General features: G+C 39.7%; 2 protein-coding genes across 2 annotated transcripts; one reads left to right on the forward strand and one right to left on the reverse strand.

The window, feature by feature from the left end:
- The first annotated feature begins 603 nt into the window (after positions 1–603).
- Positions 604–6,668, forward strand: LOC132285082 (protein SEH1). The gene is made up of 8 exons (XM_059787250.1): positions 604–896; positions 2,011–2,122; positions 2,290–2,390; positions 3,682–3,759; positions 4,213–4,368; positions 5,221–5,333; positions 5,609–5,735; positions 6,299–6,668. The coding sequence occupies exons 1-8, from the start codon at positions 738–740 to the stop codon at positions 6,428–6,430; spliced, it is 978 nt and encodes a 325-aa protein (XP_059643233.1). The 5' UTR covers positions 604–737; the 3' UTR covers positions 6,431–6,668.
- A 15,291-nt stretch (positions 6,669–21,959) lies between these two features.
- On the reverse strand, positions 21,960–24,526 carry LOC132284719 (probable WRKY transcription factor 53). Its single transcript, XM_059786846.1, has 3 exons — positions 23,909–24,526; positions 23,413–23,541; positions 21,960–23,016 (listed from the first exon to the last, which is right to left on the reverse strand). Exons 1-3 carry the CDS (start codon positions 24,235–24,237, stop codon positions 22,362–22,364), a joined length of 1,113 nt encoding a protein of 370 aa, XP_059642829.1. The 5' UTR covers positions 24,238–24,526; the 3' UTR covers positions 21,960–22,361.
- Between the last annotated feature and the right edge of the window lie 2,402 nt (positions 24,527–26,928).

A 26,928-nucleotide genomic window follows, 5' to 3' on the forward strand; every position in this document is an offset into this window, starting at 1 on the left:
GAAATGGCACTTATAATAATTATTAATTAGAATAATTACGATTACTTTGATCTCTCGTAAATTGTCTAAATAATAGAAACCTCTTATCTAGTTTCAAATATAATAATGACCTCTTCTTCCGTTTAAGTCTAAGTAACACTCACCTCCCATGTCATAAAATTTAAAACTCTTGTTTGACATCATGCTCAAAGTTTATTTTAAACTTGATAATATCATTAAAAAGTATGAAAATACTATTCTGTTCATAAAGAAACATATATTTTATATTAAAAACACAATAAAAGTATAATGGAATTAATAGTCATTTAACGCATTCGCGGGTCTAGGGGATGTCAGTGTTATATATTTAAAATTATAAGGAAGATTTTTGTAATTTATACAATTTATGGGGAAGTAAAAGTAATTATTTCTAATTAATTTGTACAAGCCATTAACCACAAATCATAATGAAGTGTTTCACATAATTTCCGCGGGAAAGTTCCAGCTGCAGTTTTATTGGACCCATCTAGGGGTACAATGGTAATATCACATTGCAACGATGACCATCTGTGACAAAACCTTAAACCCTAACAAAAGGACTTAAAATTTCCTTTCTTTGGACACACTAGAACAGTTCGTTCCTCAGAGCACAGAGAGGATATCGAAATCAAAGCTTAACTATATATAAAATTATATGTAGACGCACACATATATATACGTACAGATATATATATATATATATATATATCGAAAGAGAGATGGATAAGTCTGTGGCGACGCTTGATAAAGGCACAATCTGCTCTTCCTGGAACTACTGTGGCCAGAGATTGGCTACTGGATCGGTCGATGGAACCTTGGCCATTTTCGATTCCATTGATCCAGCTTCTTCATCATTCACCTGCACTTCTAGATCTAGGGTTCGTAAGTAGTATCTCTGATTCATTTATATTATTTTTCCTTGTGGAATTCGTAGTTTTTTTTTTTAAGTCTTTTTTTCCCCTTTCAATTGCCTTTGAGTGGATAAATAACCGTCTTAATTCTAGTAGTAGTTTCAACCTATGAAAGATTACACTTCCATTAGACTAAATTGGTGATTGGTGACTATAAGTGAAATTGTGTAAATTGGAGAATTGGTAATATTGCAACTAAGTGAAAATGAATTTTTAGAAAAATAAATTTAATGTTATCGTGTTGGACTTGGGTTTTTGCTGGAGTTGTTAATATGTACGTGATTGAAGTTTCTATGAAAACCTAGTATAGACTTTGTCATGCAATTTACGATTTTGTTAAACAGAAGTGGACCTTTTATGGTTGATTTAATGCATTTTGGACAAGGGCATTGGGTAGGAAAGCATTCGATATGCCAGTTATTGATGAGGAGAAATATGCTACATAAGTGGGTAATTTGGTGTGAGTGTTTCACAATTTTGCTATATGTGCTGTCGAATAATTTGTGTGTAATGAAGGATGGCAAGGAAAGAAGAGTCTAACTACCGGGCAATTTAGTCAAACAAAAGCTTTTGGTAATCAGTTTTTCTTGGCAATCTATTGCTTTCTTTGTATACCCAGTTAAAACTCGTGAAATCAAAATGATCAAGGGTTATTGGGCAGTGCTAATATAGTGGTTTCTATAATGTGATTTTGTGAAGGCATCGTTGCATCCAAGCGATAGCTTGTGGTGAATATTATTTTGGTAGAGTTTTATTAGATAGCTTGTATGCACTTCATTGAGTGGTGGGAGGATATGTTAAATTCATGCAAAATTCTGAGTTTCTCTTGCCTGTTATTGGTCAGTTTTGAATTGTTTTTTTCACTGGTTCTAAATTTTTGGCTAAAGAAACCAAGAGGTTTATATTTTGTTGGGAATTTTTTTTCTTGCTCTTCCCCCAAATGCATGGGAAACAAACAGATCCTAAATTTTGCCCTTGTCATGTTTTTTTTTTTTGTGATTTCTAGAATTCTATGTTTTTTATTCCTAGTTGATTTCTAGAATATTATTTTCCATGCATTCTTAAATTGATCTTCTTTTAGGTTCACAACGCCAGCATTGTGAAAGTTGTTTGGATTCCTCCAGAATATGGGGATGCAGTTGCATGCATTTGTGCGGATGGAACTTTATCGTTGTGGGAGGAAATTGCTGAAGGTATAATAAGAATGAGTTTGCTCTCGTCTTTGCTATTCTGAAAGTTATTGATGTCACCAAGTTGCTCCTAATCTAAAAAATTAGGAAGAGTTGTGACTTTGGACATTATTTTTTATGACAATGTGAAATTGCCTCATTATTGTCTTTTTTATTTCATCATTCTCTAGATACAAAACCTTTTCAATGGAAACTGTGCAAATTATTTGAGAGACATGCAAATCAAGTGTTAGATATCCAATTTGGAGTTTGTGTCACAAGTTTGAAACTGGTGAGTTTTGGTAGTTTTTTCTGTTTCAATATCTCCTTTACTACATTTTATTCTTTAATTTTCTAAAGGTGATTGGCAAATGTCTGCAGTGGTTGCTATATATCGCCATTTTGCTCAATCATTCTGATGCAATAGAATTGCAGTCTTTTTAATTGTTCTTACATGGTAAAGTGGATGGTCTATGCCTGAGAAGTTTGATTATCTTTTTCTATGTGGGAAAGCCCCGAGAAACTTCCCTGGAAATGACTATCAGTTATAGACGACTCAATATTATCTATTATGTTACATGTACCTAAATGTGTGTTTGGTGTATACGTATCTAAGTATCAGATTTATTAAATTAGGGTGACTTATAATTTTAAAATTGTTTAAAATTCTTCATTATTTTCTAGAATAAGAGGGAGCTTTTCTATAACATTGTAAGTTTGATATGGCTATATCGCTTGTTTTGGAGAAATAATGAAAAGAAGGAACATGCTGAGTGTTTTATGCACAATTGTGTAGAAATTTTGAATTATCGGATATGCTTGTAAGGTTCATGTCCAACCAGACATGGGAGACACGTCCTATACCCATAGTTACATGTTCAAGTAAGACTGTCTCAGTATTATAGCAGACCTAGATCTGTCATAAACAGTTGTAACTACATTCAAATAAAGGGGCAACGTAACTAAACCCTTTGTTTATTCAGAATGTAATGAGAACATTGAAGATTTCTCCTATAAATAAAGTGGTGCTTTGTATTAGGATTGCATTGCTATTGAATATTAAGGTCACTGGTGAATTACCAGAAAGCTTCTAGCATTATCTCTTAGTTTCTGAATTATTGAAATTTTAATAAATGAAACCCACCTGCTGTTGAAAGTACCTTAATTAATGAGCCATACCCAACTCCAATGCTTTACTGTTGTGTTCGACATTTGTGTGATATCTGCCATCTTTTGTCCTTTATTATATAGAACATTCTGGAAACTGTGTTCTGACTGAACTTCTGTGTGTCATGACTATCTCTGCACTACACTGAAAATGCCGGGCAATAAATGTTCCTTTTAATTTTTAATTTGTAAATATTATGCATTTCTATAGATTTTCTTCTCATAAAGGCATTTAAAAGTAGAGAATTTATTTGCTGCCATAATCTTATATGTTGATGAAATTGCAATAATTTTGCTGAAGTTTTATTTTGTTAATTTTTTTATAAATTGTTCTTTTATAGCAGAGTATGTTAAAAAGTTTGAATTACAATTTGATGATAATTCGTCACTGAATTTGTTTTGAGATTACTTTACAGGTCGCTGCATATTCAGATGGCCATGTGAAAGTTTATGAGCTTTTAGATCCCTTGGAACTGACAAATTGGCAACTTCAGGTAATTATTTATCTTATGCCACCTTGTTGCTCTATTGTGTGGCAGCTCAACTGATAAATTTGTTAGAGATAATAATCTTTGTTATCTTAAAAAGTTTTTGTTTCATTTTTGTATTAATAATTTGATCAATTTCTTTGTCTTATCATTGAAATCTTTAAGCATATGCATTGAGCATTTTTCATGTTTTTTTCCCCCCTCACATTCTTATCTCTTTTTCCCCCCTAAATTTCTGTTCCCATGTTTCTTGATTTTCACTACTGAGTTTTTTTTGCTCAATGCAATCAAACTATGAATGAAGGTGGCCGTTTTGAGTCCTGCTCCTGGTGCATTTAGATCATATATGAGCTGTTTCTGTTATGTCTATTTGAGTTTGCTTAATGCTTGGCTTCTCATATGCATTATACGTCCTTAGCTCTTAAAGAAACTGATTATCTTATTTACTTGCCTTTGTAGGCTGAATTTCAAAATTCTATTGACTCAGTATCAAAATTTGGAAAGGCTTCATGTTTGTCTGCATCCATCTCTTGGAACCCAGTAAGAGGTGAAAACCAGCAATCAAGCTTTGCTCTGGGTTTTAATTCGGATATGCCAGAACTCAATTCCTCCAAGGTGTGCTAATATTTGCATGTCTTACATCCTTCTCATAAGATTTATGTTATAAGTTGTGTTGTGGGTTTTTTTTTTGTTAATTGTTTAATTTTTATAGTCGGCAACTCTGTGACTCTATGTCTCTGCTTATTTTTTTTTTTTTTGGAGGGGCTGATGGGTAAAGAAGTACTCTTATTTATTTATTTTTTATTTTATGAGAATGGTTTGAGGTCAGTGTCACTATTTTTCCATCACAAAAGAAAAAAGGATTAAAACAGGCAGAGGGTCGACCATATAATGGGTATGTGAAAGTGGTGTATAAGAACAAATAGAATAATGAGTTCCTTTGCTTTCCGTAGTGGAAGACCGTGAGCCTCACTAGTGCAAATACCTTGATAGTTATCTTATTTGGCAAAATTTCATATTTCAGATTTTGTGTCTTTTGATATTTTTAGTTACCCCTTTCATCCATGTTGTAGCTACAGCTAGGATTTGTTGCGCTTTGCTTCTGCAATCAATAATTTTTTTTTTTTTTTTATAAGTTGTCTGCAATCATTTTTTGCCCTTAATTGACATGAATTATAGTTGAAAATTAGTTGATGTCTTAAAATATTTAAAAATTTTGCTCTGTGAACTACTATAAAACATGCTACAACTAGTGTTAGAAATATTTAAAAAATTTGCAAAGTGAACTACTATAAAACATGCTACAACTAGTATTAGAACATACTTAAATTTAGACAAGGATATCTTAGTTGATTCGGATTGTGGAAGTTCTTGCTGTGCTACTACAGTGTAATTTCTGAAATGATTTAGAACTAAGCATGTTCTCCAAGTAACATGATTTACTTAATCTCATATAGAGTTCCACAGGTTTGGGAATTTGATCAGGATCATCAAAGATGGCTTCCAGTTGCAGAGTTGGCATTGCCTGGGGACAAGGGAGATCAGGTTTACTCTGTTGCATGGGCACCGAACATTGGCAGGTGAAATGCTATCTTTTCTCTCATATAATGCATTTCTTAAAGTTACTTGTTGAGACCAAAGCCTTCTGATAGTACATGCTCGATATTTCATTTCTAGAATATGGTGAACAGAAATTGCAAAAAGTATTGACCTGTGGACTGTAATCTGTGGGGACAGATTCTGCTTGGGGCAGTCATCACCCCTGATAATTTTATTTATGTTTTGTTAGAGAAAGCAATTATACATTATATTGAACTTATTAGAAAGTGAACTTGCATGAATAACTGTCATTCAGGCCATACGAGGTAATAGCTGTTGCAACTTGCAAGGGAATTACAATATGGCATCTTGGATTGAACCCTGAAGTTGATGGACGGCTCTCAGTGGACAAGGTTGCATTGCTTTCCGGTCACAAGGGCGAGGTATGACTTACGAGTCTGAAATTTTAACTTTAGAAGATTTTATTTATTACCAATCTAAATACAATGACTATAGCCATGATTTATTGACATTAGGGACTATTAGGGAAGGGTCTGGGAATGCCGTAGAAATGGAAATTTCCCTTGTTATTTTATATTTTCGTGAGGTTCAATCCATCATTGGGATGGACTAATTACAAAAAAAGTTGAACAAAATGATTAAAAAAGTATGGTGTCACGACCAAATGATGATTAGAAATGTAAATGACATTATCTCATGAATTTTGAAACGCGTGACTGGATGCATGTGCACGTGTCTATGACCCTGCCTAGACACATAGCCCTAGGGTGAAGACACTCTACCTATACACATAGTTCTAGGAGGAGGTCTCATTTCCAATACTTTTGAGAGGCAAGGGCTTCATGTCAACTGGTACGTGACTTTGTGCAAGACTGTTACATCTATTGTTAACGCGAAGTTTGAGAGGTGAGAGAGAGAGAAGGGGGTTGGTTAGGCTGTGGTTTTGTGGTGGTTTATTGACTGTTTTAATTCATTTTGTGATTAGGTGTGGCAGATGGAGTGGGACGTCAGTGGAATGACACTTGCAACTACTGGTAGTGATGGAATGGTGAAGTTGTGGCAGTCAAATTTAAATGGTGTTTGGCATGAACAGGCTGCATTTGAACCTACCACGTAGCCCTAGACCGCCTCATTCTCGTCTGAATTGAATGTGCAACAGTGATCTTCTCTACTGTACTTATTTGTTAAGAATACATAGTTTCTGTATTGTGGTTTTGCAGCTCACATTTGTGACTTTCAATTTTGATTAAGCTGTAGCATTTTTCTGCTTGCTAGGAAAACTATTTTGTTGGTAAATTTGGAATTTCAGCGCAATGATCAATTTACAACTTTATTTCTTGGCCGTTCATTTTTCCTGGTTTGTGATTTGTTCATCCTTTCCCTATTTGGTGCTCTGATGGACCTCTCCCAGGATACATAACATCTGAAAATTCAAAAAATTGTTGCACTGCCATGTCCACAATTTTCTGCTTATACCATAATTTCCACCCTGAAACATTTTGCATTTCAGGCTTTCCAAATGAACCAACATATTTCCAAAATTTTGGGGATAATTGCCCCCTTTTTTTTTTTTCTTTTTTTTTCCCAACAATTCAATTCATCATCAAGAAGACCAGAAACCAGTGAATAGATGTGGAGGACGAAGAGCACGAGCGAGTTTTGAATCCAGGATTGCACAGCAGCTATCCATCTTTGAGGAGGACCTCTTTAGCTGCTAAAAGATTATTCCATAACCAAGATGGATTATGATTTATGCCCCTTCTCCCATCTCCAAAAAATTGGAAAGTAGAACATATTTGAGGAGCTCGTATCAAATGGATATAAAATAAAATTTAAAATTAAACTTTTGTTAGAATTGATAAACTTTAATATTAATGAATTGAAATGAATTTCAAATAAAAAAATTCTCTTAAAATTTCAAATAAAAAAAAAAATCAAATTTCATTTTAATATATTACGAGTATCAAGGAGACACCAACAGTGGCCAAGTGATAGCCAATGCGAAGCTCATACCAACTCATCCAAGCCACCGGGGACTTCAACCTTAAATATTAGTATTATATTAATAACAATTTTTTTGTAATCTATCACATTTACTTCTTGATATTGTCATTATGACCCTCCCACCGTATATATAAGCATATAATCCTCTTTCTTAACATTGTCTCTGTAACCCTTACAGTATATATAGCATCCTATCTCCTAAATGAACCGCTAGTATTCATTATAATGAATGACTTAAATTTATCTCTATAAAGCTTCATGTTCTTCTAGAATTCACTCAAATATACAAATATTTATAAAGTCTACCAAACTCTCAAATCAAAACTTAACCTCTCAATTGGTTCCATTAGAAGAAGAAAAAGCATTTCACATCAATGAAAAAAAAAGAAGAGCTCTAGTAAGGTTTGTGTTACGAGAGGTTTAGGTTATATATAGGTTATTGTCTCGTTAAGAAACTTTTGGCAAAGGGCCACATTGTCCATGCAACACCGATTTTGTTGCAGACATCATTTAAGTGTTATTTCAAGTTGATATAGTTAATGAGTTTGAAACAGCATGGTGCCAATTTGGAGTAATTATCACATGATCCAATGTTATATGGTACCGGTCAATTACAACTTGATACACAGTAAAAATCTAAATAAAGTTAGACACATTTACTTACATGTTGTGTCGAGTTGTGATCGACTGAGGCCACCTAGTCTCCCAGATAAAATTTTGTTGTCAATTTGTTTTCCATGTAGCCACCCCAATACAAAACAAGATCGATTGCTCCCATGAGTTATAAAATGTTCTAACGGACTTTATTCGGTCTAAATTAAAATTTTGAAAAATACAATTAAGCAGTAAAAAAATTGTAAAAAAAAAAATGTTATAAAATAGATTTAAAAATACTTTAATTGTGATGTATAATATATATATCATCAAATACCTAACAAATAAAAACTATAGTTTAATAATACTTGATTTTACAAAGCTTGAGAATTTGAGATTTATATATAAGTATGATACGAAGAAGATGTTAGATGACAGTTTGAGTGTGGAAGGCGATCTGGAGAGCTCTCCATCAAGTCATCAACTAAAAATCAATTGGTCACTTCTGCTTTAGGCGTTAGATGCAATAACAATATGGCTCATAATTTTAATTACAAGGAAAACTAGAAAAAGGCCTGAGTGCAATTTCTTACATGTGTGGTCAAGATTTATTTATTTATTTTCTCTAAATAACTCAGGGAAATTACAAATTTTGTAGAAAATAATAATATTTTTTTTCTTTCTAAAAAATGAATTAAAAAATTACTTGTTTAAAAAGATGGTCTTTAACTGCCTTCTGAACTCTCTAATAAATGGTAAAATGATCTTATTAGCTACTGACCTTCTGATAAAGGCCTAAAACATTCAGGCTCAATCATAGTCTTATGTATTTTGGGCCAAATTGACCGGCCCAAGATACTGAAATCAGTCCATGAATGTGGGCTTGTGGACCCCAAATCAATATAAAAATCTTTAAAAGTCATCGGATCTGACAGTCCCGATCTCCTGGCATCTTTGATACTGATGATAAGAAGATTAATTGACCATCTGGTATTTTAATTCTTGTGTAAACTGTTTACTGGGAAAAATGGAGAAAAAAGCTTTTTTAAATGATGATTAATTGTGTGCAACCTCTTTTGTAAGAATTCCATTTTTCTGGGTTCTATCTTTTTTTTTTTTTGGGCAAAATTTCATGAATTTGTTTTGGGTCTTAGTTCTAGTGTCACGTGGCACTTTGAGAAGTGAGCTAGCCATCTCTATTTGGTTGCTGAGAAATTCAAAGAAGAGGAATAAAATTTTTTTTGTCAGTTTATAAAGTAACTGTTTTTTTAAAGTCCTCGTTGCGAGGTCTGGTTATCCTAATTAATCGGATGGCTCGGATATTTTTCGGATCGGATGTTTGGTGTGGCATCAGATCGGGATTGGTGTCTGGCTCTAATACTAACTATAACGAATGAGTGTTTCACGATTCGATCCAAAAACTTAACTATTAGGTAGGACTAACACCCAACCCATTTATGAATAGAAAGTGATATGTATATATATGTAAGAAAGTGTAAGAATTCTAGAGAGAGAAAGAGGAGAAGGAATTTCTTGCATCTTCAATTGGCGCCGTCTGTGGGGAACGCATGGAAGTTTGGTTGATCAATGAGGAATATCGAATGGATTCAAACCAATTCGGTTGATCGAGACTCAATCTTTGGGATTTGAATCCAGATCTGAGTGATTGTGACCTACTCTGGAGGAATTACAATTCTTGAAGCTTTGGCAGGAGTGACTTCAGATCTACGCAACAACGAGTTGTTCGATTGTGGCAGGATCTGACGGATTTAGAGTTCAGACAATTCAGATCTCGTAAACAGTGAGCATAATTCGGAGAATTAGAAGCCAGATCTAAAAATTCCTACTCACGAAGCTCGGATCTACTCACGAACTTGAGATTAATGCCTTTACTCCGTTCGGGAATAATGATAGGTGAAAGCTCCAATCCGATGGAGGCTGTCCAGCAAACAAAGCTTGAGGAGTTGATGAACTTGATTGAAGCTCTCAAAAAAGAGAATGCAGAATTGAAAGCTGGACTGCAACATCGGCAAATACCTGCGGTTTCGCATCCACTTCCAGTCGGAGAAGGAGGTGTTCAATCTAATATCGCGCATCAAGGCGAACAGGACGAGAACAATCAGTCAGCTCACCACCGTGATGAAAGGATGATGGACAATTTGCCGCCAAATGTTCGTCGAGTTGAAGATCACGAAGGATCGACTCACGTTGATCCGCAGCGGGAAAGGTTCGACCGAGAGGAAGTGATGGAGGCTGATCGCCGTCGAATAGCGTCGCCTTGGCAAAGAGAGTTCATAGAGGAACGGTCGTTCGATCCGTCTTACCGGCCCTCCATGGTTACTATCACTCATCACGGTTCGGACGGCAGAACCGTAACTCACAGAGCTACCGCTGGACTCCAGAGAGAGAATGAAGCTCTCCGATCCGCAGCTCGGACGGTGGATTCACCATTCACCGACGAGATCTTGAATGCCCCGCATCCAAGGAAGTTTGCTATGCCAGTCTTTATTCTGTTCGACGGAACGACCGATCCGATCGATCATGTGTATCATATCCAGTTGAAAATGGCCCTGAATACGGAAAACGACTCTTTAATGTGCAAATGTTTCCCTACAAGCCTGGCCGGACCGGCGCTCAGCTGGTTCAAAAACTTGCCTAGGAGCTCCATTGGTAGTTTCAGAGACCTGTGCGATCGGTTCATAAGCCAGTACTATGGGAACAAACGCCCGCCGAAGGACATCTCGAGCCTATTCACGATGAGGCAGCACAAGGATGAACGTCTCCAGGCCTTTCTTACCAGGTTTAATCTCACTAAGAGTATGGTGATCGAATGCCACCCTTCTACGGCAGTTCAAGCCTTCAAGTTAGCCATGACACGCGGAACTCCGTTTCACACCAGTCTGGTAGTGAACACGCCGACTACTATGGATGAACTCAATGAGAGAGCCGATGGCTTTGTGCGCCTAGAAGAAGAGGAGGCAGCTAATGCTCGGACAACGTCGGTTGTGTCGACCGAGGAAAAGTCCAAGGCAAAGATCAGGCAGAAGCAGGCTCAGCCGCAACGTCAGACCTCTTGGAAGGCAGAAAAAAGGTCCAGGGAGGAAGAGTTGATTACTCCGCTGAAGGTCACTCTGGCGAGGCTGTATCAGGAGAACAAAGACAAGTTTCATCCACCACTGCCAATTAGGCAACCCCTCGAACAGAGGGATCAAACTAAACATTGTGCTTTTCATTCTGATTTCGGTCATCAGACTAACGAATGCAGGAACCTGAGGAGGCAAGTGGAGATGTTGATAGCTAGAGGGGAGTTCGCGAGTTATGTTCAAGGTTCGGCGATGGAGCAGAATCGACCGGTGGAACAAATAAAAAGGAGTCATAAACAAAGCTCCCACAATTCACAACCAGTTCGTATAATCAATGCTATCCATGGTCGACCCGAGCCTAGTGAAGAGTCAGATGAGCTGCTCCGGGTGCGCCTGCGGCAGGCGCAGATGAAGAAAAGGGTCGGCAATGTGACTACTCTACACCAGCAGAGCCCGTCGATGCAGATAAAGTTCGACTGGACAGACCTGCAGCGTGTTCAACTGCCTCATGACGACCCGTTGGTAGTCAGTTTGACAGTGGCAGATTGCTTGGTGCGCAGAGTTCTGATCGATCCTGGGAGCAGTGCGAATGTCATGCCGAGGGACACATTTGACAGGCTCGACATTAAACCAGAGAGGCTCAAACCCACCGGAAATCCCTTGTTAGGGTTCGATGGGAAGAGGGTGGAACCCGTCGGGATGGTGGAAGTGGAAGTTCAAGCTGCAGAACGAGCTCTTATGGAAACTTTTGTGGTTGTGGAAATTCACCCCTCGTATAATCTCCTGATGGGAAGAGGATGGATTCACAGAGTCCGAGGTGTACCCTCAACTCTGCATCAGGTCATGAGGTGCCTCGGGCCCGATGGAGATAAAGTGATAGACATTCGGGGGGATCAGGTCGCAGCCAAAGAGTGTTATTCCGTCACACTAAAGCATGCTGGGAAAGGAAAGGCGCCCGTCCTTTCGGCAAGCTCCAGATAGCAATTACAGGAACCTCCGCTCGAGCAGAATAGGGTGGAGGAGTCAGTCGACTTGACCGAGGAGCCCCTTCTGGATGTGCAGATCGATCAGTCCAGGCCAGAACGAACTACCAGAGTAGGTATAAGACTGACCAGAGAAGAGCAGCAAGAGCTAGTGGATTTCTTGTCCCACAATGCCGACGTATTTGCATGGAGTCACCTAGACATGCCTGGAATTAGTCCCTCCGTATCCTGTCATTCCCTGAATGTCAATCCCAATTTCAAACCAGTGAAACAAAAGCAGCGAAGATTTGCTCCAGAACGTAATCAGATCATAGCGGAAGAAGTCGATAGGCTGCTTGATGCGGGATTTATCAGAGAGGTGCACTACCCTGAGTGGTTGTCCAACGTCGTTGTTGTGCAGAAGAAGAATGGGAAATGGCGAGTATGCATTGATTTCACCAATCTGAACAAAGCCTGTCCGAAGGACAGCTTCCCGTTGCCTAAGATTGATCAAATGGTGGATGTCACCACTGGGTATGAGCGTTTAACCTTTTTGGACGCATATTCAGGTTATAATCAGATTCCTATGGACCCCGCAGATGAAGAAAAAACTTCTTTTGTCACCGAGCGAGGAACATACTGCTACAAAGTGATGCCTTTCGGGCTAAAGAATGCGGGAGCAACTTATCAAAGACTTGTTAGCAAAGTTTTTAAGAATCAAATGGGTAAGATTGTGGAAGCCTATATTGATGATATGGTGGTAAAGAGTAGGAAAAAGGATGATCATCTGAAGCATCTGCAAGATGTATTTGATGTACTAAAGCGATATGGGATGAGGCTCAATCCGACCAAGTGCTCGTTCGGTGTGAGTTCCGGACAGTTTCTGGGACACGTGGTCAACCGCAGGGGCATCGAAGTTAGCCCCGCTCAAGCAGAGGCTTTGATTAAGAATGCCGAGCCAAAGACGATCAGAGAGGTGCAAGCCCTCACAGGACGAATAGCTGCATTAAGTCGATTTATTTCAAAATTGTCGGATCACTGCAAACCATTCTTTGACACGATTCGGAACCATGGAAGGCAGGTCTGGGGGGATGAGCAACGACAAGCATTGACTCATTTGAAGGAATATATGCAGAATCCACCAGTCCTGTCAGCCCCGGAACCGGAAGAAAAGTTATTTCTATATCTTGGAGTATCTGGTGTCGCGACGAGTGCCGTTCTGATTCGTTGCAAGGAAGGGGTGCAATACCCGGTATTTTATGTAAGCAAAACACTGACGGAGGCAGAAAAAAGATACTCAAAGGCCGAACGGGTGGTACTTGCCCTTGTAAATGCAAAAAGAAAGTTGAGGCATTATTTCGAATCCCACCCCATAGCTGTTCTAACAACTTTCCCAATCAGAACGCTTATGCACAAGCCAGAGCTCTCGGGCAGAATGACAAAGTGGGCCATAGAGTTGAGTTCATTTGACATAACGTATGAGCCGAGAACAGCTGTTAAGGGGCAAGCGGTAGCCGATTTCCTACTAGAATGTGACACCGAAGATACGGAAGAGGACCTTAGATGCGGCTCTTGGAAACTTTTTGTGGATGGCTCCTCTAACCAGATGGGGGCTGGGATTGGGATCAAACTGCAAACCCCAGAGGGCACTTCCTTGAGCCAAGCACTCAGACTTGAGTACCGAGCCACCAATAATGAAGCGGAATACGAGGCGTTGCTAAATGGATTAAAGTTGGCCAGAGAGCTACAGATCAAAAGTTTGACAGTGTATAGTGACTCGCAGTTGATTGTTCGACAGGTAAATGGTGAGTACGCGACCAAGGATGACACGATGGGGGCATATCGTTCTGCCGTTCTGCATAGAGCCAAGGACTTTGCAAAGATTGAATTCATACAGCTGCCGAGGGAACAGAATGCAGATGCAGACCGTTTAGCATGCAGTGCTTCGAGTTGCGGTGAAACATTGGCGAGGGTGATTCCAGTAGGAATAGTGACCCAGCCATCTATTTTCGAAGAACCGTTGGACTCTGACCCTTGGCAAGTCAACGTCATACCGTATGAACCGAGTTGGATTGACCCCATCATTACCTATATTCGAGATGGCGTTTTGCCTATGCAAAGGGATGAAGCTAGGAGACTCAAAAAGAATGCTGCCAAGTACGCCATCGTGCGGAACCAGCTGTACAGAAGGTCCTACTCTGGCCCATACTTGAAATGTGTCACCCCCGCGGAGTCGCAGCAGGTATTGCGAGCTATTCATGAGGGTGTGTGTGGCAATCATTCTGGTGGGCGATCGTTAGCGCATAAAGCAATGACACAAGGGTATTTCTGGCCAAACATGTCAAGAGATGCGGAGGAGTTCTCTCGAAGGTGCGATAAATGCCAACGATATGGACCATTGATCCACCAACCACCTGAGGAATTGCACGTAATGGCCTCGCCATGGCCTTTCGCGCAATGGGGGATGGATGTGGTCGGTCCTCTGCCAACTGCAAGAGCTCAGAACAAGTATGTGTTACTGGCCACGGATTACTTCACTAAATGGGTGGAGGCAGAACCGTATCCTAGCGTGACTCAGACTCATGTGAGACGATTTATTTGGAACAATATTATCTGCCGTTTCGGTGTTCCCAGATCAATAGTCATGGACAATGGCACAAACCTCGACAGCAGGCAAGTAAGAAAGCTACTGGAGGAGTATGGAATCAACCAGAAGTTGGCTGCAGTAAGTCATCCTCAGGCCAACGGACAAGCAGAAATCACAAACAGAACCATTTTCGCCTGCATTAAGAAGAAGCTGGAAGATCATAAGGGGAAGTGGTTGGATGAACTCCCGAACGTTCTATGGGCTTACAGAACCACCCCAAGGCGGCCGACTGGGGAGAGCCCGTTTGCAATGGCGTATGGTACCGAGGCAGTTATACCGGTTGAGCATTTAGTCCCCACTATCAGAAGCTTAGCATGGAGTCGAGATCAGAACGACAAGATGTTAAGATTGAACCTCGATATGATAGACGAAAGGAGGGACGCAGCGGCTATAAGGCTAGCATCGTATCAGCAAGTGCTGGCGAATAGTCACAACAAGAGAGTAAAACACAGGGATTTTGCCCCTGGCGATCTGGTTCTGAAAAGAAAGGTGGGGATGGTCAAAAAAATGATGCCACCCTGGGAAGGCCCATACAGAATTGCAGAAGTCATTGGCAAGGGGGCATATACGTTGGAAACCATGGCGGGAAGGTTGGTCAGCAAGCCCTGGAACGCCACGTCTCTGAAGAGGTACTACCAATAAAAGCTAAGTTCCGGCTTCAATTGGATGTTGTTTGTTGTCAATCAAATACATATGAATGAGCAAGTTACTGAAATTTACAAAAAAAGAATTTTCTTTTCCAACGGTCTACTATAAAAATTTAAAGCCAAGTGGCAAGTGGCATTCTAGCCGAGCGCCAGGCACTTAAGCAAGATAAGTGGCAGCTGGCACTATAAGCCGAACGCCAGACACTTGCTAAAAACTTAAAGCCAAGTGGCAAGTGGCATTCTAGCCGAGCGCCAGGCACTTAAGCAAGATAAGTGGCAGCTGGCACTATAAGCCGAACGCCAGACATTTGCTAAAAACTTAAAGCCAAGTGGCAAGTGGCATTCTAGCCGAGCGCCAGGCACTTAAGCAAGATAAGTGGCAGCTGGCACTATAAGCCGAACGCCAGACACTTGCTAAAAACTTAAAGCCAAGTGGCAAGTGGCATTCTAGCCGAGCGCCAGGCACTTAAGCAAGATAAGTGGCAGCTGGCACTATAAGCCGAACGCCAGACACTTGCTAAAAACTTAAAGCCAAGTGGCAAGTGGCATTCTAGCCGAGCGCCAGGCACTTAAGCAAGATAAGTGGCAGCTGGCACTATAAGCCGAACGCCAGACACTTGCTAAAAACTTAAAGCCAAGTGGCAAGTGGCATTCTAGCCGAGCGCCAGGCACTTAAGCAAGATAAGTGGCAGCTGGCACTATAAGCCGAACGCCAGACACTTGCTAAAAACTTAAAGCCAAGTGGCAAGTGGCAAGTGGCATCCTAGCCGAGCGCCAGGCACTTGCCATAAACAGACACACGGCAAAGCTAATATAAAAGAAAAAGAGAGAAGAGATGTGTATGTATTGAAGATAAGTTGAATAGAGCACAACACATAGGGAAAAAGAGTTCTGTCGTTTCATTAATATTGAGCATTGAGTTTACAAAAGAGAGATGTCCATCATTACAAAAAGGTATGGAATGGAAGAATTCAAAGGAGCCCTAGCTAGACGCCTCAGTACCAACAGCATCCTGGTCGTGCCGACTCGCCTCCTCGGCCCCATCAGCCGTCTCACCTTCATGAGGTTGGGAATCAAGGTGAATGACTGAATCGTTCGGCTGGGGTTCAGCGTCAGCGGTGGCTATGGAAGGAACCACGGTTGACGATTGAGGAGCGGTCAGTGGCAGAGCGGTAGGAGGAGCTGTGATGATCCTGGAGGAAGCAATGTCCTGGCACTCATCAAATATACGCTCCGCTTCGGTGGGTTCTGGGTCGACATAGACCCCCAGAGGTTCGATCCCCAGATCCTTGTCTACCTCATCCGGAGTGGAGCTGGTCTGTCCCTCATCCGGAACCCGGTCGGCGAAACCTTCCCGGAATCCTTGAGCATACCTAAGAGCACCGACCCTTGAGAACCGAGCGTGAAGGGCCAGCATCCCACCACCCACTCTGCTGATCGCGTCGATCAGAGCGGTACGCTCGTCCAGAGCTCTTTTTTCAAAAGCCATCCGAGCAGACTGTTCATCAGCTAGAAGGCGCTGGAGTTCTGCCTTCTCTTCTCTAATTGATTCCTGCTCGGTCTGCCAGACGCTCTTCTCAAGCTGGAGGGCGTCCTTCTCATCCTGAAGGGAATCATTCTCCTTCTTCAGGACATCTCTCTCTTGCTCGGTTTTGTCAAGCCGAGCCAGTACCTCGGTATTCTTCATGGCGAGGAGGTCGTTTTCTTTATTAGCCACCTCCAGGCTGTCAGAAAACTTACGGGCCCTGGCGTTCCCCATCTCCACCTGCTTCTGCATGGCCATCATTCCGAACAGTGTCTGCATAGGTGCACATTAAAAACAGTTAAGCCAATAGTCAGGTCGGGCGAAGGCAAGACCAAATAATATGAGAGAATGCATGAGTTAGAAAATAAAAGTCACCTCCATAGCAGATTGGGGAAAGCGGCTGAACACATCCTTCTGGGAAAGGCCCTTTGCCGCCTCAAGGTCCTTCGGAGTCCACATGCTCCTGTAGTAGGCCATAGCGGTCTGGCCATCCTTCAGCATGGTCTCGTTCGGTTTCACGAACGTCCCATCCGTTCGGGTGTACCGAGGGGCCCATGGCGGTAAGGTGGGGATAGAAGAGGGGCCTGAAGCAGAAGCAGAGCCACCAGCTGTAGCAGGCCCAGAGGGAGCAGGAGCTCTGACCGCTCGGTGCAAGAGAGCACCCGGCCCGGAGACCCGGGTCCTTCTAATGAGAGGCTCCTCCTCAAGATCGACTTCACTATCAGGATGAGGCCTTTTGCCTCGTTCTTTGTCCCGACCGCCCCCCGCAGCAGCAGGAGCTATGGTAGCTGGGGGGGATGCGTTCTGGTTGGCAGCAGGGGCGCTGGCAACAGGGTTAATAGCCACTGCGCTCGGGACAGTGTCAGATATGGTGGCTGAGGAAGAAGCTGACGCTGGAGAGGAGGTCGCCCCAGCAGCAGGAGTGGCTGGGGGAGTATTTTTCTTCCTGCCAAAAGAAGGAATCTGAAGTCTGCTCATGTTGTAGCCGAGTGATGAGAGCGCTAAGAGGTTGTCTGAAGTGAGGAGATCTGAGCAGGAAGGAATATCGTTCAGAACGTATTTCTTCAAGTAGTTACTCCTATCCCTGCAAACACTATAGCTCAAGTCATCACAAGGTATTCCCAAGGAACGGCATAAGAAAGTGCAAAAACGAGGAACGCATGTTTCGCAGGGGCAGTCATGTTTATGAGATTTGAATTTCTTATAGGAGGAGACAGAACAGACACCAAAGGCGCTCGGGATTGGGTAATCCTCTGCAGCCGGCGAAGACCAAGCCCCACTAATGCCCACTATGCTATCCCTCCAACCCTTCTCAGATTTTATTGTGTCCGTACATATGGACATCTTCTCGAACGGGTAGAGGTGGTAGAAGGGTTCGTTAGTACGGATCTTACTGACCTTATAGCACAGAAGGAGGTCTATGAGGTCGAGGTCCAGATTTCTGTCACGCATCAACAAGAGCATAACAGATATGATTCTAAAGAAGTTGGGGTTGACCTGCAGAGGGGATATCCCCAATCTATTGAAGACATAACTAAAGAAAGGGTGCAGAGGGAACCTAACAACATTCAATTGAAGGTTCGTGAATAAGACTTCGCCGGGCAGGAGGCCGGCGCCGGTCATAATGTTAACATCCTGGGGGCAAACCCTAACTTCGATGTTGTCAGGAAGTCTAAGTCTCATACGAAGAACATCCAGATCTACAACCATGGTGGAAGTGCTAGAAGAATCTAAAAGGGGGTAAATGGAAGCCTGCCGAAAGTAAAAAGAACGAAACTAACCTCGGAGGACTGCAAGATCGCTGGAAGAATGACTCTTGAAGGATTTCACCAGAAAAAGCTTAGCACTGTTCTAGAAAGAGAGAGACTTGGCTGATGATGGAGACGGTAAAGGGAAGTGAAGTGGAATTCTAGAGCATTATAAAGGCGAGGGGGCCCGAGGGCCGAAGCGTCGGGAAGGCGAGAAATTCCTCGAGCCCCGGAACATTGATTCTGGATCTGACCGTCCGCTCCCCCACGTGGTTATCTCGAGCCGTCAACATCATGATGAGACGCCATCAATAATTACCCCTTATTAAATAGGGGGCAATTATGGGGGCAGTTGAGGAGGCCACGGACGACATGGGCCGGATCCGACTCGCAAACACAACATTCAGTTCGTACAGCTGGGTCGGCCCATATAAAGACACTGCCATATGGGCCGAACGGGAGTAAGCCCATCAAAGGTGACCAGGGCTTATGGAGGAATAGGCCCAGATCCAGCAATCAGTAAATATCTTGTAAATATCTTGTAAATATCTATAAATAGGATATGGAATGGAAAGGAGAGGGATCTTTTTTGGTTGAGGTGTAAGAAAGTGTAAGAATTCTAGAGAGAGAAAGAGGAGAAGGAATTTCTTGCATCTTCAATATATATATTGATTATTTGTATGAATTAGAAAGGGAAGAAAAAAAATGGTTAGACACTTAACAATCTCAATTATTCTTCTCCTGACTTTTCTTTTTATAGGGAGTTTGAGAGTTGAACACATAAGATTAAATTTATGTAAGTAAAGAATGATGGTATGATAACATCATCATATTTAATGAGGTCATAATGACATTATCCCTCACTCATATAAATTAATGTGATACATCTTAAAGGTCGATCTATTTTATTATTTTGTACATAAAAAATGAACTACAAAAAAATATATACGATTATTTTATTATATTTTTTAATTTTGATTTTACATTACTAGTTTTGTCCCAGCCAAATTTTTTTTTCAGGATCCGCCCCTATTAATTGACTAGGACTCCCAATTCTTACCGCTTAGACCATAATCAGGGCATAGCCAAATTTATTTATTTATTTTTTGGGGTCAATTTATAAATCAATTGTAATATATTTTTTCTTTATGGTATTGTTCTTATTACAATATATATTGAGAAAAGACAATCCAAAAAAATATAAAAAAACAATTTAAATAAGTAGTGATCAAACCAATTATGAAAAAAAAAATAAAAAAAAAAAAATTGAGAGGAAAAGGCAAGTTAAAAGGAAAAAAAAAATATTGTTCTAGATTAAATTTTATCCAACAATTGGTTTAATTTTTCAAAAATTCAAGTTTTAGTTTTTTACTTATTTATTACTTTGATTCTACCTTGCAAAAACTATTACCATGTTAAAATATTAAGAATAAAATGTAACATTTTAGCTAAATAGAATGCCACGAATTTAACTAAGAGGTTGGCTCAGGTGGATAAGTTGTTTGGCCTTAATGTCTTAGGAAGCATCATATTTAAGTTTTGACTTTTCTTGGCCGCAAACAATTTCTTAAAGAGGGTGTGTGAGTACATTAGCATGATAATAATATTTAAAGAAAATGATTGACAAAGAGGTTAATACATTTTTTTCTTTTCTTTCTTAAATATGTAGAGCCGCTTATGTTTTTGTGACATATAAATATTTATTTTTATTTGGGTTGTTTGAGTTTTGAGGGTAGAAAAATATTTATATCTAAACTTATAATATTAGGGACAATCAAGAATTATGAATTAAAATTTTTGGTAAGTTTTAAACGGCCCACCTACACCTCTATCTCCACACTAACCATAATACAAATCAGCAGTTTTTTGTCAATTGAGTTAATGTGTATATATATTAAGGTAATTGATACCAGAGCTCAGTATTTTCTTTTCTTGTTTCTTATTCTTCCTCAAATCATAATCCCATTCATTCTCTTCATTAAACTTAATCATTTTTTCCTCTTCAGTCCACTTCTCCATGACTCGTACCTTAATATATATAGGCCTCTCTTCCAAGACGGACTATGATAAATTACAGTAGATAATTAAGGAACTCTCCACCCAAATATTCTAGATTTTCTCTTTAATGTTTTAGAATCCCTTATTCCTCGTTATAATCTTCATGCAGATGGAGAAGACTCCAGAACTCAATTCTACAACAAATAGACACTGATATATACTACTATTAGAAGTTTGTGGACTTTTTAACTTTTATATACATTTTAATACCTTTTTAAAACGGTTAACTGTTGCACTATTCCACTCCAAAATCATATATTTTGCTTTTTATTATTATTATTTTCTTGCAATAAAGGCACCCACCCACATGCCCTCGTTAATTTGAATCCTCAACCTTTCACTTAGTGCCTTTTTAAATTCAAACACCTCTTCAAATATATTCTTTTTTTACTAACCAGACTTTCAAATAATTAGTTGAAACTCTCTAATTATGGTTGGATGTTCTTATTATTTATCACTGAAATTCTGATTAATAAAAAAAAAAAAAAAAACTTTTGATTCAATCCAGTCACCTCCTAGTATAGCAAAAATACTCTTCAAATTCTAAAATGATATTTTTAACTAACCATTTATTTTTTCAAACTAGCAATATTTTTTTTTTTACTAAACATGTTTTCATATTTTTTTTTTCTAAAAATCTTGTATTACTAACCGGACTCAAATAGTATTGAACACAGTTCAATGCTGCAACGACTCAAAACAAAAGTAAAAACACAAAACAATTGTAGAATGAGCCCTACTTAGACCAAAACCCTATTTGGAATCTTCATTTTGTGTGTTAACTGTTTACGAGGAAGAAAGAGTAAAAAGCTTTTCTCAAAGATGATTAATTATTGTGTGCAACCTCTTTTAAATTTACCCCATATTTCTGCATTTCATTTTCTTCGACTTCCTGGCAAAATGTTAAAACAAACAAAGCCTTACAGGTGTATTGCAAAAATAGAAAACTTTTGTGAGAACAGAGCAGGGATCGTGTGTGGCACCCACCATTGATGCACAGAGCATAGCTTTACAGCTATTTGCAGTTCCTCTCTTCCCTTAATATTGGTATCTTGTATTTCACTCACAATTTGTAAGTTTCTTTCAAAATTTCCCTTTTCCTTTGTTTTCCTTCTCTTGGAAGGAATTGGGGTTCTGTTAATTTATATTGCTTAAACAAAGATGCATAATTTATTTTCCTGTTTGTGAAGTAAATCTCTCTTTACTGTTCTTCTGTATGGACATTGGATTGGTTACAGAGAGCTTTCCGTCTGGTGTAGCTCTCAACATTTTTTTTCCCGGGAAGATAACTTATTATCTCAAAAAGGTTTCAGATTGCTTGAGAAATTTGAGAACTAACTTGGGGGAAAGAAGCAACATGAGTAGTCAAAAGAGACACTGGAAAAAAAAATGTTGAGAGCTATACCAGACGGACAGTAGTAGCATTATCATTACTTATAGGAAAAATGAGATGAAGATCAGAAGCAGACTCTTCCATCTCACCAAGTTTCATCTCCATTGAATTTTAAGAAAGTTGTAATCCCTTCTTCAGCTTTGCCTTGGTGAATTTAGCCATTACCCCAAATTGATGGAAGTCGTATATGTATGTAGCAGAAAATTTTCTTCAACTTACATGTTTTTCATTAGCATGACCTAAGGATATAACATCTGCAATTTAAAGAGAGCTGCAGAACTTGTTTATTTAACCCTATTTCTAGGCTAGCATCTAGAAACTTGATTCTACAAAATCTTACACGAATTTATACAAACATGCTTTCCTCTCTCATTCTATGGTGAAGAATTAGTTGAAAAATCCAGGGGTGTCAAATGGGAAATTCGGATCAAGGTCGAGCTGTGGATCAATGGAGAAATCCAAGTCCACAATCGGAGAATTGGTAGCTGAAGTGGTGGCTGAGATTATCTCAGTCAGATCAGACTCTGATCTATGCTGCTGCAGATTATGCACCCATCGGTTGCTGTTCATCTGGCACGGAGACACCGAGAAGAAGTTTGATCCGGATGTGGCCGGAGACACAAACGACGAAGAGTAATTCTCTAGGACTACATTGTCACCATGGTGAACAAGTGTTGGAAATGGGAAGTTTTGGTTTTCGCTGTTCATGAATCCGAATGTTGAAGGAAAGCTGAAGGTGGAAGCCTTCTCCTTGTTGTTTTCCAAGTCCTTTGTATTGACTCTCAAGTTTGTTTGTAAGTTCAAGAGCATCTCATTAGGTTGGTTTTGGTGTTGCTGCTGATGATGACTAATGTAATGTTTGATTTGCCTAGGTTCCTGTTTTTCGGGTGATGGTGGTTGGGGAGCTGTGTGGCGGTTCTGGTTGCAGGTATGCCTCCCTCGGTATGTGATCTCGAAAATGGTGGGATCATCGTCGGAACGTTGCACTTGCTTTGTAGCCCAACAGTTTTGAACACTTCGGTATGTGCATCTGTAATAGCTCCTGCAAAAATGAACAACTCTGAATTAGGTTTGTTTCAAAGTCTTTAGAGCTCTTTAAAAAGTTGATAATCCCCTTTCACTATTCAGACAATCCATGAATGGGGATACTATGTGACTATGTGTAGTGGGAATAGACTCACTTTAATGCTATGCCAAGGAGAAATGTGACACCTTTTAGATGCTTTGTTGACATTGTGGGAATAGACACGCTTTAATGCTATGACAATTGATGACAAACAAAAATGTGTCTCCTTTTAGGTGGCTTTGTTAAGTACTATGATGTATATATTATACAACTTTTGTATCAGGCACTCCAAGCAGGACTACTTTTGTATCAGGCACTCCAATTGAGTGGTGCTTGTGACTTTCATGCAGGATAAGAGAACAGACTTCTCACCTGGGATAATTGGCACCTAGAATGTCTTTTTGCCCATACTTTCTCCAACTGTATCCATCATCATTGGGACCTTCCAGTCCATTCTCAGAGCAAATTCTCACTTGCTCACTCCAGGTAGGCATTCCCTTTCTGCAACACCAATTCAAAGAGAAGGTTTAGCAAAAAGTATAAGATTTATTTGTTTATTATTTATTTTTTGCCGCTAATGGCAGTGTCAGGTCTCTAAGAGCACCTCATAATTCACCATCAGACACATATAGTTCCCATCCCAAATGGAGTTTGGGAGTTTGAATTTTGTTGGGGCCACCTCTAGAGAAATTTCCCGATGATTATTCGGTGCATGTGGAACTGGGGACTACATGTATCTGGTGGTCGGGTGCTCTAAGAATCCTAGCACACCATCCTTGACAAAATAAAAAATTCCTCTGCAGCAAAGTCCTAGATTAAGATAGACAAAAATTAACTACAAAACCATGGTTTTAGTATTCAAATTCACCTCTTCTTCGAAACGTCTTTGAGTTCCTGCTGATCCTTGAAACCCCTATCGAAGTCCTCGCTTCCCGGACTTCCGTCTACAGAAATGGAAGACTCCGGCAATCCGGTGGTAGTCGGTGCTGCTGCTGTCTGAGGTTCTCCCACTGACCCACTCCACTTGAGAATCAACAGAGCCTTCTCAAATGAAGATACCATCCTCTGCAGCAACAATTCTCGAGTTTCGACAGAAGAAGTCGAATTCAGATGAAACTTTAGCTGCTTGGCCAGCTCCATTCCTTCAGTCAGCTCATTGATCAGTGTCATATGTTCACAACTCCAACCACTCTCCATCTTGTACAAGAATGATGACAAACTTTAGAGTTGAAGCATATATCTATATATATGTGTGTGTGTTATTAAGCTAGACAATTAGCAACAAATTTAGAAGCCAAAAGGGTATATTGAACACTCAATTGCTTGAAAATTCAGAAACTACAAAGGGGATTTGTGCATAAATTTAGAAGCCAACAAATGAATTGAACCGAGAAGTGTGGATCATGTATGTGATGTTAAAATGAGAATGAGACAGAGATGATGAGAAATGTGAGTGATGTGTGAAGCTCTGAGGAAGCAGAGAGTGAAGCATTTGAATTTAAAGGGAGAGCCTTTTTTGGGTTGGAAAGAGAAAAAGTGGGATGTGGAAAGGGTATGAGAGAGTTGAAGTTTGACTGAGAAACCGAGTTTTTCTGCATAGACCGGTCATTGGTCATATGGGTAGTATAGGAAGAGAAGAGAGACTAATGAGTGTGTGGATGTCCGATTGCTGACCAATTCCAAGTCCAAAATAGTCTTTCTCTCTCTCTCTCGCGCGCGCTCGCACACACATATAAGAAGCAGAGAGAAAAAGAGAGATGCTGACCAATTCAAAGATACCCAAAAGGTCTAATATATATATATATATATATAATTATATCTTCTGATTTGGCATTCATGAATCATGAGGAGAATAATAATTGAAATTAAGAGAGAAGAAAAGATGGTCAGAGAGATTGAGATTAGGGGGTATCGAGTAGACCAAAGAATTTTCAAAGTTTACTACGCGTTCCTCCCTTATTAAACAAGCTATTACTATTGTTTGTTGGAGAGAGAGTGTGGATTGCTGACGTGCACGTGTTGCGTCACCATCAATCTTCATACATTGCACAACACTCGTAGAAAATAAGAATGTGTCTTATTTGCTTTTTTAATAATTATCATTATTTCAAAATATTAGTTAAAAAAATGTATTATCTTTCAACATAAGAACACCACTATAAATTACACTGATTTGCTATAATTACATTAACCTCATTTCTAGTTTGCGAAATTACACAAATCTTTCTTAAAAATAAAACTAACTTACACGGACCTCCTTCTATAACAGTCAATGACAAATTTTGCTAATGTCATGTACTTAATAAATTATCATATTACCCTTTATCTATTTCCTCTCTTTCACTCTTTCTCTATATTATTCACCTACTGGCCAACGACCACCCCCAGCACCCAAGGACGGATTCAAAAAATTATGTGAGTGGAAGTGACCTTTAAAAGCAATAAGAAAAAAAAAAAAATTCAAACCATTTTAATGACCTTCTGTGTAACTTATTTGATAGTTAGATTGATACTTTCAGTGGTTTGGGCCATTAACCCTTTTTCTTTAAAGAAGCCTAATGTGGATTTGTGGGGGCAATAGTGCTAATTTTCAAACTCTCTTACTCTTTTTCATTACTCAATTTCTCTCTTTATATAACACGTATATACACAGAATGTAGCCAACCACCACCGCCATCACAATCACCATCACCACAAGCACCATATCCTCTCTTCCACTCTCTTTACTCACTTTCTCCCTATATAAGATGTATATACACATGATGTAGCGTATAAAACCCATATGGATTTGGGTTTTTAGTATCTATTTTTTTCGACGAGCCAAACCCAAGAACACCCACATCAATCTCTCCTCACCACTCTAACCCTCTTTCTTTCTATATATTATTAACTTATTAGCCGACCACCACCACCATCACTATCACCACCACACCACCACCATCTCTTCTCTCTCACTTTCTTAACTCACATTCTTTTTATATATAACATGTATATACATAGAATGTAACATATAAACCCAAATGGATTTAGGTTATAATTAGTACCCATTTTTTTCGACGAGCCAAACCCAAGAATACCCACATCAATCTCTCATCACCACTTTAAGCCTCTTTCTCTTTCTCTTAAATCGATGGCATTACCGATCGCGTACAAGGCTAGGGGATTCGCTGGCTAACGAGTAGCGGTGGTGAGATGTCGGTACAATGACAGCAACGAGATCATGGAGATTAAGGCTCTTCACCAGAAATCATGGAGCTTGAGGCTTTCTGAATACTGGTTTGGTTGGTTGTTGATGTTTAGAGCTTCTCGCCGGTGGTCATAAAGTTCAAAGCTCGCCGGAGTTCTTGATGATTACGTTCGGTACCTTCGTCGAAACTATTTGGTGATTGAGTAAAGTTCGCCGAAATTGTTAAGGTCTTTTCTAAAGCCCACTTCTTATACTTTAAAGCTTCGATTGTCTCGTCAATTGAATTTCTGGTCAGAGCTTTTTTTTCAGGGCCATAGTTAGAACTTATTTCTTCGCCGAAATCTTCATTGGTACAATTTTCTCCTCCGAAGCCTTCAACAAATGCTTGAGTTTGGTTGACCTTAAGGTTTCAACCTAAGGGCAATCTAGTAATTTTGATTATTATAAACCATTAACAGTGTTTTAAGGACTAATGTCTACATTGAGTATTTGTGAGAAGTATGACAAATTCCAAGACTTAACTCAATTGGGAAATCAAATGTAAGTCAAAGTCAAGCCATACTCACATGATATATCCCAAAGCTCGAAGAAAAACTTAAAGGAGCAAAGGATAAGTCAAGGAGCATTTCAAGGGACTTGGGCTTCAAAATGAAGAAGTCAATCCAATACTCAAAGAAGAATCCCTAAGAAGCTAATGATCA

The sequence above is a fragment of the Cornus florida genome, unplaced genomic scaffold, assembly GCF_030987335.1.
Source record: "Cornus florida cultivar Cherokee Brave unplaced genomic scaffold, ASM3098733v1 CherokeeBrave_3.0.0_Hap2_Chr11, whole genome shotgun sequence".
In the NCBI taxonomy this organism is placed as follows: Eukaryota; Viridiplantae; Streptophyta; class Magnoliopsida; order Cornales; family Cornaceae; genus Cornus; species Cornus florida.